The 15319-nt window shown below is 39.1% G+C and overlaps 1 protein-coding gene across 2 annotated transcripts in view; it reads left to right on the plus strand.

Moving 5' to 3' along the window:
• The first annotated feature begins 4499 nt into the window (after positions 1-4499).
• grb2b (growth factor receptor-bound protein 2b) overlaps positions 4500-15319 on the plus strand; it is a 29531-nt gene continuing 18711 nt past the window's right edge. Inside the window, exons 1-2 of one of the 2 annotated variants that reach the window (XM_023957982.2) lie at positions 4500-5054; positions 7384-7622. In XM_023957982.2, coding sequence (XP_023813750.1) covers positions 7545-7622 — 78 coding nt within the window. In that variant the 5' untranslated portion in view covers positions 4500-5054; positions 7384-7544. The remainder of the gene's footprint in view (positions 5055-7383; positions 7623-15319) is intronic. The other variant, XM_023957983.2, reaches the window with a different exon arrangement.

Consider the following 15319-nt stretch of genomic DNA (forward strand, 5'->3'; position numbering starts at 1 on the left):
TCTATTTTTTATAATTAATTCTCATTAATATTAATTCTCATTTATTAAATTGATTTTTGTATTTTTTCAGAATTTTATTTAATTCTAATTCTGCCGTTTTAGTCTTTACTGTCATTTAGAAAATTCTTAGTTTCTGCAGAAAAAGCTGCTTAAAACCCTTGTGCTATCTTAAATGACCCCAGCCTTACATTGACGTGTTCTCCCTACCATGACAAAGGTGGATAAAGGTGGAAAGATTTCTTGTAATCCATGGACACCAGTGAGGTTCACAAATCATTGAAGAAAAAAGGTTCAGAGCACTTTCTAGTGGGTCTAGAAGACCCAACTCCCAATGTTAAAGTGCCTAGGTTACTTCTCACACAATGTCTTCATACCAATTTTACACCCAAACATTTTGTGTTAAAGACAATTTACAATCACTTTTCTGATGACGTCAAAAAAACATAGAGAAAAAAAATGTATGTAAAACTGGAGAACTTCTTGAAAGGAGATTGATTATAATAACAGTTGCCACTTACTGTTTGAAGTGGAGATTTCTCTGTCATGAGGCCTCGCCATGAACAGATGGTGTTTCCTTAGGAGCTGTGCTCGGTCAGCGGAGGCAGATGGCAGTTTTTGATGCCGATGGTGGCTGGCAGCAGCCATGGGTGGCCAGAGGAGTGTTGAGCTCTGCACAGTCACTGTGACAGGCAGCATGTGTCACAGAGGCCTTCTTGATGGGTGTGAAGGAGCTGCCGTCAGACCAACTCTACCATCGGTGGGTGGGAGCAAGGTCACCTCAGAAGATGCCCCAACGACAGAGCCTCTCCCCAAAGGGTTCACTCAGCACTCAGTGTGTAAATGTAAAGGTGGATACTGTTATTCTCACGACAAATATTGTGGTAAAAAAATGTTTACCTGACGTGTTTTAGAAAAATACAATGAAGTAATCCCTCCACTAGAGGGCAGCATCGTTTTATTTCCTTCATCATCTGAGTGGTGTCTAAAATAAACACAGATGTGATGTAACTGTGCAAACGGTTCAAGAAAAACATTGAATCTTCATGTAATAAGTTCATACTTGAAAATAAATATAAATCTATTTCATTTTCCCCTAAAATGTATAAAGTCAAATATGGAAAAATATTGCTTTGATTGATTTCCATCCTCACTAAATTCAATATAATCTAGAAATAGGTGCTGAACTGTAATTACTTTTAAGTAGTAATAAATGTAGAAATAAACACTTGAGAACTTGAAACATTTTATTTAGTTGTGTAGAAAATACTATTTTTCATACAATTATCATAAAACATTCAAAGCAAAACCAAATTGTATTTAAAATACACCTAAAATTATTATAAGAAAAAGGGAAGAAAAAGAAGGAAGAAGTAGAGCTTCATTTCTTTAGGGTTTTAAACACCCAAAAAGGGTGTGTTTGGTACACAGTGTGGGGGAGTTCTGTGGTTTCCTGAACGTTTTTGTTTGTGTTGTTTTAACAGTAATAACTCATCATAAAATTTCAACACAAACAGATGCATAACAAAAAGACATTATCAGTATGTAAGTTATTGTTTTTTGCAGCAAGATCTTCATTTACAATTGATAATCAGTGAAAACAACATCTTAACAGTACAATAAAAGTAATTTGACTCAATGTAAGTATTTTAGTATATATTGCAAGTGTAATGAAAAATATGGTCCATTTCTTTCCTTAACTTTCAAAATACTAAGGTCCCTGGAAGGTTGGGCTCCTTCTTTGTCCTATCAGATACGGGTAAAAATATGCTGGAAGTTGAAATTGAAATGACCAGTGAAACCAACTCAACTGCATTTACTTAGCAAGCTTTTGTAAACAATAAAATATTTGTTTGTATAAGTTTTACTCCCCTAAAAAGCATTGTTCATTTTAGACTTTTATCATAAAAACAAATAGAATTTGATAAAATCACTGTACTTTAGTTTGTAATATTTGCACCACTAATTTAAGAAATGCAGTGTAATACTCGCATGTCACCAATGTTGACAGACGATTACATAATAAGGTTCATATCTTTGTGAAGAATTCTTTCGGTAAATCTTGCCAAAATAGCTTTACTTTGATCGCACAACCAGCCTAAAAGGTAGTATATCATGACAACGAGGGAGTTTGGAAATCTAACAGACAGACACAAGCTGTTTGTGAACCTATGACTTCCAAAAACAATTCTGAAAAAAAAAAAAAAGAATTGCTGGATTAGGAATTATGAGAGACATTGTGCTCTATCTTTATCATAGAGCCCTGGACATGACACAAAAATAATAAATATATTTAAAGCCTCAAGCAGCATTGTATGGCCTGCTGGCGCTACTCGCCGAGTCGCCGCCCGCCTTTACCCACCACCGTCGTCTTTATTGCCCGCCTCTACACACCACTGCCGCTCTTACCACCCACCTTTGACCCGACCTCACTTGCCACAAGGCACCCCTGACTTCCTTCCCCCATCTCTTTCTTTAAGGCTGTCTGAGTTGCATGTGGCTAAAAGTGCTAGCATTGCGATCATCTATACCATCTATGCAACATGGTGGCGCTATTGTACTGTTGATAAAGAATGTCCCTCGGTCAATAACTGTCAATACACTAGTGTGTATAGATAAGCCATGCCAATTGGAAGCCTCAGTATCTCCCCCCTTTTGTCTCCGTCAGGCTGGTCAGAGCTGCAGGGGACAAGTTGATGTAAAATCCACTTTTTTCAAATTAGTGGCTTTTGTTGTATCTCCATAACAACCATTTCCTGTTTTGGTCACCTGGGGATTTTGGAGAGACTGGCATCAGTTTGAGGAGAAGAATCTACAAAAGCAAACGTTTGGATTTCCTTATCAACAGAGGTTATATGCTAACCTCATTCCTAATATAGTCATATCTTATGTTATATCATTAAGTTTAACTCTGGCCAGGAGTTTGTGCATTCAATTCTCATAGTCATCTGCTAAAAAATCTGGGAGTAAAAGCAGAACGCCACTTTTGGGAGTTCGCCACACGCACACTTTTCAACTTCTACTTGCAGCATTTTTTCCCCAATTACTTCACAACGACATCCGAGGAGTTGGGAAATGATCGATCAAAATCCCTAGGACAAGTTTTCATTTGTAGCTGGTACTAAAGGTGTTTTTTTTTATTATTCAAGGAGGCAGCCCCTTCCCGAGGTAAAAGGTCGACAAAACTCCAGAGGAAGCTGGCGTCACGTGTTTTGAAATTATGTGAAAATCGCGTGAACAAAAGTTTACTTTTCCCATATCGGACGCCAAGTTGTGTGGCCATCCCATAATAATTTAAAAACTTCCTTTGGATAACCCCGACAGATGTTCTTTAGTTTTGTTTCTGTATTTTGAAATACTGCTTTTTCTTTTTGGCTCCATAAGCAAGTTTCAGGCCATTGTTCTTTTTTCGCGGTTTTGATTGCAGTGATGTCATTGTCTTGGGAGGTGTCGTTCTCTATGCCCAAAATTTATTTTCTCCAAGGACTAGGCGTGTGCAAATTTTGGTGACTGTTGCGCATGTGGCGTGAGTCAAATTTTTGCTCAAAGGTGCAGAAATTATTGTGACCTTAAATTGATCATTTGTGGCAAAGGATTAGAATTTTATTTGCATAACGTAGCATTTTTTTGTGCGTAAAGTAGCATTTTCTGAACATAAAGTAATATCTTAGTATCATCAATGAAACACTAATTTGTGAGCACGAAATGCAAATTTGGGTGCACAAAATACATTAGGCAGCCGCAAAATGTTCATATGTGCAAACAAAACACTAATTCTTGGCCACAAAGTACAAATGTATGCCCAGGAAATACAAATTTGTGTGCAAAAAACACAGAATTGTGCCCAGAAAATATTAATATGTGGCCACAAGATACTAAATTGTGCGCACAAAAAACACAAATGTATCCAGAAAATACTTATTTGTGGCCACAAAATGGTCATTTGTGCCCACAAAATACAAATTTGTGTGCACAAAATAGTGTGCACAAAAAAACAAACCACATTGTGCACATAAAATACTCACTTTGCACATGAAATACAAAATTGTACCTAGAAAATACAAATTTGTGCCAACAAAATACTCATTTGTGTGCACAAAATACAAAATTCTGCCCATAATATACTAATTTGTGTGCACAAACAAACATTTTTGGCCACAAAATTCAAATGTGTCCGAACAAATACTAATGTGTGCCCACAAATCTATGCCCGAGTAATACTGATTTGTGCACATTAAATACAGAATTGTGCCCAGAAAATACTCATTTGTGGCCACAAGACACTAAATTGTGCACACAACATACACAATTTTACCCAGAAAATACTATTTTGTGTGCACAAGATGCTAATTTTTTGAAAATGCCCATAAAATACTAATTTGTGAATACGAAATACTAAATCATGTACACGTTTTTTGAGGTAACAATTTGTTGTGGGGTTTGTTTGTTTGTTTGTTAGAATGTCACATCCAGGGCTCCGTACATAAGTGAAACTGAAATGATTTTCTTTATTCCCAAAAAACTATAAGTGCAGAGGTTTTACCAGTAAGACTAGCGCAAAATTATTTTTTGATGTTTCCGATTCCGTAAGTTTGAGACTGCGTGCCGTTTTATTTTTTTTTTTTATTTTTTTTTAGTTTTTTTTATACCAATGACTTCTGTAATTCTACTTGAGTAGCATTATCTTGAAGTTGCGCAAAAGTCTCGAGTGTGTTTCCAATTTTCCCCTCTGCCTTCAACAATCCACCGTGGGACTGGGGACGCTGCGGCAGACCGTCACGGAGACTTGTCCTCCTGTCTGATTCACGAGCCGAGCGGAGCTGACAGGGAGGAGCTCCAGTCCCAGCAGCCCGCACAGCCCCGCAGCTCTCGGTGGAAGGAAGCGGAAATAAACGTCGAGAGCAGCGTCTGCTACCAGCTAGCTTCAGGCTCCGAAAACGGGCTGTGAGCGATTCCTCCTCGTCGGTTTGCTCTCCATAGGAAGCAGGGAGAGCTTAGTTTACACGATATCGTTTGGGTTATTACGGAGACCGATCTGAAACGGAATATCGTGAACAGTAAGTTAATCTTGTCGCCTTTTCCTGATGTGAAAGTTGTACTTTTATTTTCTCGACGCCTTCAGTGGTGATATATCTAGGCTAACTCTGAGTTAGCACCGAACAGCTTTGCGGTGTAGGGAAAAAAAGATGTTTTCTTCCTTTCACGTTTTCTATTTTGTAATCGCACTTGGGGATAAAAGTTGTGTTCGGCCTCGTCGTTTTTAACCGGTCACGGCTTTTTACAGGTGTTACCGCTGATATCGTTGTTGGTGTAATTAAATTTGGGGCAAGTTTGATAATGACACCGCACCGCAGTTATTGTTGCTCGACCGTTAGCTGGCATGCTAGCTCTAATGTTCTAGAACAGTGGGCGCAGTCTATTCACTGGAATTGGTTCGATCTACTACATCACTCCTAAAGACGCGATCATGAGAATTGGTTGTCGTTAAATAAAACAATATTAAACTTCATCCTTCGTGTTCATGTCTATAAAATAACTGTTTTAACTATGTAAAGTGACGAAAGTCAGGACCTCCTGAAACTAGCCTCTCGCTTCGTTTGTTGTAACGTTTTAACTTTAAAATCACCACCGATTTTTTCTAATTCTTTTTTTTTTTTTTGCTAGTCTTTTGTCTGCATGTAATTATGGAGGGATTTGCGTTACTTATTTATGCTAAAGGAAGCGGCGCCACGTTGACAGACACTACATTTTGGAGAATTGCTTTTATTCCGACTCAAGTTCTAATAGGCGCCGGAAGACGTGGAAAAATGTGCTAATTGGCGAAAGTAGCCTGTTGAGTGGCGCTGTGTTTGTTGTTCTTTTGTTGTCATCTGGCTTGCTGTCAGCTTTAACGACCTTACTAAGTACTGAGTTGTAGTAGAGTGAGCTCATCAAAGCTGTCCGGTAGAGTATTAGAAAACGGGATAACGAGTCTCTATCTATTTAACTGGACAACTTTAGCTACTGTATCACTGTCAACCCTGCTTAAGCTAACCAGTGCTTTATCTTTGCAGGAGCTTTAGATTAAGGTCTTTGGGAATTGTCACTAGTTATTGAGTGACTCCTAATTCTCTGACTGTTGACTAAAGTTAAAAAAAAAAAAAAAACTGCGGAAGTTCGCTTTATTGAAGATCTTGAGATCATTTTGAGGACATAAATGAACCATTTTTGGATAACATGGAAAAGTATGTGCAACGTTTGTTTGACATGAACCGGGTTCGTCTAAATTTCTTATTGGTAATATGTCAAAAATTTGCCTCTTATTGGTTGTCAACACATGGTTTTTGATGGCAGAAGGGGATTTTTCCCTCTTCCTCTTAACCACTTCTTTCTAGCACCTTTTTCTGTTTTTTTATAGAAATAATGAGGAAAGGGTTTCTCTGGGGGGGGGGGGGTACAAAGCACAACATTGTTCCATATATGCCCTTATGTCTTAAAGTCCCACTCCAATCATCTTTTGATCTATTTGCAAGAATCCCCACTGGTGTTTTTATTATATTATTTTTATTCAAAATCAATAAATCGGAGTCGTTTTTTAGGACAACGATTCTACAGAGTGTCAGTAATTCATTAGAGGTTTGCCTATGAGTTGTGGCTATAACTGTTGGGTGTGGTGTAAGCTTCCCTTGATTTCCCATCATCCCTTTGTTTACACTCTCCCGCTCTAGCTTACAGCCCCTCACAACCCCCAGCTAACATTAGCGGTGCATCAAAAGTGGGGAACAATCTTGGAGCTATCCAGTCGTACAGTTTAGAGCCAGATTCCAGCTCAGAGGAGGAAAACGAAGGCGTACACGGATCTATTTGTCTGGAAGTGGATGCATCAGAATGGAGCGGAGCAGGAAGCTTGTAGCCTGCTGACTGTAGCGTCTGCGTCACATCTACAAGCTTGTTCATAATCTTTTTTCGTCTGCAACGCGATTTGAACAAATAACTACACAATATGCAATTCTAAGCCTAATTTTCTTTATTTATGCCCTCCATAGTGGGAAAAAAAAAGAGTAAATTAAAACACAATTTTCATCAGAGTTTAAGCCCTTACAGTTGTGCAATTTATCTCATTTTTGGAGGGGTTCTTGAAAAGAAAATGAAATCCTGGGCATAAACACTACTGAAGATACAAAAATGATTTTTTTTTAAACTAAGTTGATTGTTTAAGTTTTTAGGGTGACAGGATGTGATTAGTATGTCATCAAGCACTATATAACAAATTTAATGTTTTATTTTTTATTTAATATGCCTTCAAATACCCTTGAGGATACCCATATTTGAGAACCACTGGTTTAGAAGTGTCTCAGCTGCAGTAACAACCATCGAACTGATCACCACGTCTTTTCTGATCTGCAGGTACAGCCCTGTGACCTTTATGTGAGGTGAAAGTCGTAAAGGAGCGGGACGGGAGGAGAGACTCGGAGAAAAGCATCTGCCCACGGTCGTGTGGATTCTTTTAGGTTCAGTCGTAGAAACCCAACTGCATCCAGATCCATTTCCAGCACGCAGCTCAAACGATGGAGGCCGTCGCCAAATACGATTTCAAAGCTACGGCCGATGATGAGCTCAGTTTCAAGCGTGGAGAAGTCCTCAAGGTAAATGGGAATAGTGTGTTAGTGTGTTACTTCAGGATGTGAAATAGTAATTAAGTTTTACTGGATCAAAATGTAGTTTAGACAGCTTCTTTACTGTTCTCAATAGTTAGATGTATTAGATCAATGATTTGGTTACATATTCTTCTCCCCGTTTTTTTTAGATTATAAATTCAAACATATTGTGTTACTGTGCCGTTTCCTGCACAGTAACGTGTCAGGCTAACATTCACAGGCTGTCTGTGGCAAAAAGCGATAAAGGGGAAGTGTACAAATGCAAATGTGTTTCTTTTTCCGTCCGCATAAATATGTGTCAGAGTTTAAAGTCTTGAGGATTGAATTATCTTTTGGCATCACGTCATACTAAGATCTGCCTTTTTGCCATTTATTTTGCCATTTATTTTTTGGGGCTTTAGTCCGCCTTTAACCAGAGAGAATCCACAGAGAAGATGCTTCTCAAAAGCCCCACTCTTAAGCTGCTGTCTGATCACTGACTGTGAATATGAAGTGGACACACTGACCCTTCCTCCCTAGGCTGTGTCCATTTCTGTATTTACGGTCTATGTGTCTCACTGTAAGGAGTCGTGTAAATATTTTAGTTTTGTTGTGATTTCGGCTTTAAATTTCTTCTTGTTTAACACACTAATGTATATAGAATTGCTTGAAGGAGAAGAGATTTTTAAGTCAAACTTTTGCGCCACAAATGAGTCGGCTGCTCTGAAGGGGGATAACTTTGCTGTCTTACCCTGAAAAGACATTTCACCAGGGTCTTGAAAAGACTTCTTATCTCAGCAGGAGGGGGGCTGGGGGCTTAAAGGCAGCAAGAAAAAGTCGGCTTATAAAAGGCCGGCCAAAAGCGAAGCAAAGACGTGAGCTCTGCTAAATTTGCATTTTAAAAAAATGACAGTAATTTTAGTCCAAGTTCAACAGTTTGAATCAAAACGTGCTCTCCTTTTCACCAGATTTCAGACTCATCCAAGAACGGTCTCATCTTCTTTCCCCAGCTGACATCATTAAAGATTAAACCTGTCTGTGGAGGCATAAGTAAAAGCTGGCACTGAATATTATTCAGGAGATGCGTTTTGTAACACGTAATGGACTGATGGGTTCCAAGCTCAAAATGGGGTTTTCACTTCCCTTTAGTCTTTAATTCCAGCTCGGGTTAACTGTGGTTAGACACGTGTTGCTTTGCATTCTGTAAATGTTCAACATTAAAGCAACATCAAGACTGATTCTGAGGAAGATATCTTTACTTTTATGGGCCATTCCAATGACCCAAGGAAGAGTTACGAGAGAGATCATCTAATTAGAATAATCCACCATGCTGGGTGATCTGGACAAAAGATCTCTGTAGGATTACAATTTTACTTTTCTAGTATTGTTAAATACACAATAACATTTTTTTATTTATTTGAAACTGAAAATATAACATAAATGGTGATTGCATAGTAAATCTTTTTTAAACAAAAAAACAAAACTGACACAGCCACCTACAGGAAATGGCAGTTTTTGGGGACAAAAAAGAGGGAAAAAACATTTAAAACATGGATTCATGATGTTAATTAAAGACCCACTCCAATGTTTATAACTTATTCTTGTGGCATTTCTTTGATGATTGAGGACATTTATCAAGAGAATTTTGCTTGGAATTGAATTTCTAAGTATTTCTTTATTCAAATTGCTGTAAATCAGCAGCAGCCAAAAAATGATCTTTGAAAATGAGCTTATTTGTGATGTAGAAAATACTCTGGGTGGGCCAAACGCTTCCTGCTCTGCTCCATTCTGATACATCCACTTGCAGTCAAATAGATCCGTGTACGTCTTTGTTTTCCTCGCCTGAGCTGGAACTTGGATCAGAACTATACGGCAGGATAGCTCTAATATTGGCTGCCATTTGTGTTTCCCGCTAATGTTAGGTAGGGGTGATTGACGGTATATAGAAACTGGACAATCTCACCCTTTCACATTCCAATTTGGAAGTACCTGCTGGCTTCAAAGAGTCGAAATCCCATAGACTCCTATAGAGAACTAAACAGTTGTTATTCAGTCATTCTATTGGTCAGAATGACAGAATTCTTGCTCTGATAGCTTTTTCTTTACATCTTCTTGCTAATCCTAATTTTGTCCCATGATATATTGTCTTTATCACAAGTTATTTAAGATAAAAACTGACCAATCGGATGCCTCAAACATTTGATTGACAGATTCCCCAAGTCTGGTTTCAGTGGAAGGGGTGTGGACTTCGAACATGCTCACTACTGATTGGCGATGGTAGTTCCCATAGAACCGTAGACTCAGTTCTCTCTTTTACAGCCAACAGTTGGGGGTGTGACCTATCAAGAGAGCGTGTAAACAGAGAGCTCTCAGCAACAGTAAGGGAAAGGGGGTTGGGTTGCTTTTAGCCAACGGTCCCCTCACAAATCAAACGCAGAAAACGACACAGGTTTTTTGATTTTAGCTAAAAATGGCATAATTATAATTGAAAAGCCACTGGAAACGCTTTTACAAAGACGATCGGAAAGGGACCTCCATGCTTTCAGTGCTTTGTTTTCCTCTGCTATGAGAGGAACCACAGCCATAGTTGCATCTGTCCCCACTTCTCTTGCTGCCTTGCTCATATGTTATCATTCTCTTGTGTTCATTCATGTCTGCTGTAGTTTTGTTTGCTTCTGTGGTGCATCAGCTACTGTTCCATCAACTCCTTGCATATTCTGGACTCAACTCATTTGCTGTAAATCAGACCAGATGAAACCAGAAGGTTCCAAACGGCACCAATAGTTAATCTGCCACTCTGTCTTCTTCTCCCAAAGTGTCCATTAGAAGCACATTGTGGTCAGTAAATGTGGTCCTCCTCATTTCATGCTGCATTCATGTGAACCGTAAAAGTTCACTCGCTCCTTTAAAGCTTCATTTTACCGGCATAGCAATCTTTGAAAATGATAATCGTACGCCACATTTGGGTTGTCTACAATCCAATATCTTTATATCTTCCAGGCCTACATAAACTAACAAAAACAACAAAGTTCTCTTGGTTTTCTTTTCCCAGAAGATAGAAATGCAGAGTTTCACATTTTTACTGAGTGCCTCAGCAAGACGGAACCAAAAGCTGATGTTACAAAAACTAAAAATCTTCTCAGCCAGCAGGAATACCCACCATTGGCCTCCAGAGCACCAGAGACTCCAATTGACAGGAAGAAACAGGTTTTTGGTGTTGACATACAGAATCTTTGCTCGTGTGACATCTTGGGTTCAGTGTGTGTCATTGTGGTATCTGGGGTTAGTACAGCAGTTATTTTTCAGAGTGCTTGTAGGTCATTTGCGCCTAGGTTGATGTTTGGATCACAGAGCTGATATGAACAGAGGTGTAGCCTCTCTCAGCCTTTGGCAGCAGCACCAAACTAAAGCCTCCATAACATGCCTAGAAAGTGGAAGGGCCGATAAAGCTGCAGCTCGGATTTTCCTCTTATGTCCTGACTTACTTTGCTCTCTGCATTAAGCTTGTTCAAACCCGTTGAAAGTGTTATGTAACTTGCATTAAAACCAATCTTATAATAAATTCAGGCATCTCCTGACAGAATGATGATGAACAGAAGTGCAGACTTGCATGCAGAAAAGTGTTTTAATGAAAAGCGGAATCTGTGTGTTTTCCAACCCTTTTTATGGACTTTGCAGTGTTCCGTTACACATGAAGTAAATGGAGCTGGAAATGGAATATATAGAATCTGTTTTGTTGTTGGGTTTTTTTGTGGTTACTTATGTTCGGTGCGGGCTCTTTGTGTCTGTCACTTGTGCCGTCTGCTGATGCCAATACTAAACAGTTCTGCTCCCGGGACAAAGGCTGCCTCTCAGAGGAGGGCAGCTCTGTGTGTAGGAAGCCTCCTTCAGCTTCCACTGCTCCACAGTCACGTCGAGATGGTGGCTGTCCTGCAAACTAAACCCTCATGTTGACAGTTTACAACAAGAAGCTATTTTTTTATAAGTGATTAACTGTCCGAAAGACCCACTCCCTTGAAATTTGTATTTTTTTGTGTTTTTAACATTTATCTCATGATGGAGGACATGTATAAAGTAAATTAAGCTTAAAATTGCGTTTCTGAGTACTTATTCAAATCGTTGTGAATCAAAAGCACGCAGGACCCTTCTTCCCTTCTTTTTAATAGTTCAAGATTGGAGAAAACAACCTTGGTGGTGCAAGTAAAAGTTGGAAGTCTGTTCTAATAATAATAATTTAAAAAAAATCTTCATAAAGCCACTTTTTAAGTTGTATTTTGATCTTTTTCTGTGCCATAATGTCCCAAATTTAAATAGAAATACCTCAATATGAAGCTTTTCGCAGCAATGATCTGGTAGAGAATCACTGCGAGTAAAGAAAGATTAACTTATTAGAGGTCACGATTACCAATAAAGCCTGAAGCACAATAAATGTCACATCTGAAAGTGCGTGAGTGAATGGACATAATTGATTTTAGGGATGTGTTAACACTTTAGTAGTCTGGAGCAAAAGTCTTTTCCTGGTGCTTATTTTAAGTCTTCCCGTCATGTGTTTTTTTTGTCTTTATTTTTTTCCGAAGGTTCTCTGTATTTTGTTGTTTTCTTTTGCCGTCCAATAACGCAGTGGCTTTAAATGAGGCTAACTCTTGAGGAATCTGTTCTTTAATTAAAAAATGTTGCTGATAAAAAAGATTTTAAATTTGAACAAGGTGGTCAATTTTTCCCCTCTACTGAAGTCCTGACTTTGTACGCCACTAATTTCCTAAGAACAGCTTTACAAACACTTAGAGGAAAAACTGTTATTTTTTTGGATTGCATTCAGAGTAACCACTGAAACTTCTGTTTTCTAAATTAATCATTGTGATGTAAGTTATTTGCAGGAACAAACCGTTTTTTTTTTTCCTTTCCATTAAAGGATGTTGGCAGTAGCCTGCTTTGGTTTGCAAACACTGATTGCAGTGTGTTGGGTCTGTTCTTTAAATAAGTGCAGAATGTGTCAAGAAATGCAACTGCAGCTTAAATCTCTTTGAAATCTCTTCTCACCCTCAGTCACAGACAATGAAAAAGCCGACTTCAGAAAAACAGATTTTTTTATTGTCTTTAAAAAGTCTGCTTTAATGCGATACGGTGAAAGATCAAACTCATTATTTACATCCGTGAGTCGTACGCCAACATTTATTTGTCTCATTAAGTATTTGGTGTCAATGAGGCTGTTGTAAAGTCACAACACTTTTCAGAAGCAGTAGTTTAATGTTAGGAAATATTCGGTCATCATTTAGCATTTAATAAAACCTCCACAAATGTTTGATACAAAGAACGTTTTTTTTTTTTTGTGACAACAAAGTCTTTATCTAATTCTGAATGTCAAGTAATGCTGCAGTCCCAAATATTTTTTGAAAATCGTTGGCATGGTCACGAATGCAGACGGCGGCAGGCAGTCAGGCGGGGACGACGCCTTTATGAAGTCAGGTGAGAGCTGTGGGCCCACGGCACGGTGGCAGCCGGATCGCCGGCTGGCAGCAGCTCTGATTGCACAATGTCTACATTTTTCAAGATGGCAGCCGTCCATATCAACTGCCACCGGCCACCCTATATAGGAATTTTGTGCGGCATCAATCCCGTCCCCCCATTTAAATGCAGGACCCTTGCTGGCCAGGATTGCCAGATTGTCCTGCGGTCATCCTCAGGCCCCCAGCCCATCTCAACAGCCCTCGCCGAGTGTCTGCGCTGCTACCGTACGATATTTAGGCAGGGCGGGTGGCTGGAGGTTGGCAGTCTAAAATCGGCCGATCATCAGACGATGATGGGGACCTTGGCGGTCCTCTCATCAGTCAGTTGTGTAACAAATAGAATGTAACGAAAAAATCTTTCTGTTATTTCGAACCTTTTCCTAAAACCTTGGCAGCCGTCACACGCCGGTGTAAAAAGGCGACTGCTGCCTCCTCATTACAAATGACAACTGCCAACTTTGCTGAAAAGCTTGCATTTAGGTCACTGCACTGTGGCATTTTGGGATATGTGACAGTAGTTTAAAGGTCATGATGCACTCCACCTTCTACACTTCCAAGCTGCTTCAAAGTGTCTGTCTAATGCAGCACTTTCAATGTGAGGGGGACCACTAAGTTTTACAAGAGTTCGATTGAGGCCACTGTAGTAAAAGAGGATTTGACAGCAGGAAATATTGTAAAGCACAAATGTACAGAATGTGGATCCAGTACATTTGCATAGTGCAAACTTGCATAGTTTCCCGATGTGCTTTCTCATCAAGCATAAACCAAAAAGGGGAAGTTCCACGTTTTATATATAACCTCTATACTGGTTGATTAGCTCAACCTATTTGAGTTATTTCTAATTAAAGATAGAACAAGGTTGCAGAAATGTGAGGTTTTAAGATGTGGGGTTTTTTTCTGTATATTTTTAATCCAAAAGTATTATGGGTTAACTTTTTATTTTCCCTGAAACAACAAGCAGATGTAAGCCATTTCCCTGAATAAAGATTAACCGTCCTTGTAGCCGAGGTCTTTGTACTTTGCCAGTGAAACATATTGTGATTTATGTCCACAAGTTCAAGCCTTTCACCTGTTTTCTTAACATCTGTGTTACCTTGGTGTCTCTAATGGAAAGAAAGTCTCAAACTATTTCTAGCTATACACAAAAACCCAATAGATACGTAGCTTTGACTCATCATGTAGAATATAAGTTTTTCTAACTTTGTGTGGTTCCAAAAAATTGGATCCTTTGGGACTTTAGGGAGAAATTGCTTATTGGAATTTTCCTATTTATTTTGGAAGTAACACCAAAAATCTCATCAATTGGTAAACTGGTTTCCAAACACGTTTTAATTTGAGAGCTTTCTTTTTTTTTTTAGATTGTACCAGAATGGTGCAGAGTAAAGTCAAGTATAAAAGTTGATAGTGTTTATTGAAGTGAATCTCATCCTTCAACAGTTTTCCAGTCAGCCATTCTCTGCCCGACTTTAGTGAAAACATTTACATTAGGGCAAGCCTTTGTGAGCCCAAGAGTCTGAACTGGGCTGGGTTTTCTGTAAATTTGTCTCGACTCTTCTTGCATCTGTTCGTTCTCATGTTAATGCTATGATTGAGCTTCTTTCACATCCTGTTTGATGTGTCTTCCAACCCCCAGAAGCTTCCTGTCTCTCCAAAAAACAAACTCCAGCTACTCTAGCGTCAGCAGTGAACACGCCACAGCAGTGGATTTTCACAGGCCAGCACAAGCACTTCCTTTCTGACAGTTTTTCCAAGAGAAGTGTTGCAAACCATTTTACTAGAACCGCACAGACCCTTGTTCCTCCTGGGGGTTGCAATATTTAAAAAAAAAAAAAAGGGCGGGAATTATTTACCCAAAGGTTCATTGATTTTATCTCCGTCCACTTAAAGCCAGTTGAGCGGAACAATTCACCAAAATGTTCTTAAATATCTTGAAGCGTATTATCTGTTGTTCAGTGCATGTTCTCTGGAACAGATGCTTTTCCGTCATGAAAAGGGTTTGTGTGCAGTGCTCAGTAAATGTGGGGAAAATTCAAATATTGCCTGAGTCTAACATTGGAAGAAAGTGTTTGCATGAAGCGCTTTGCACCTCATCCTGTTTCATTTGTGTCATTATTTGAGGGCCTCTGCTCAAAGTCAACATCCTCCTCTCTCGTTCAGGGGCTGCTCAGCTGTGCAGAGTTGAATAATGTGCTGTTGGGG

The sequence above is a fragment of the Oryzias latipes genome, chromosome 8 (assembly GCF_053564925.1).
Source record: "Oryzias latipes strain Hd-rR chromosome 8, Olatipes_Hd-rR_3.1".
In the NCBI taxonomy this organism is placed as follows: Eukaryota; Metazoa; Chordata; class Actinopteri; order Beloniformes; family Adrianichthyidae; genus Oryzias; species Oryzias latipes.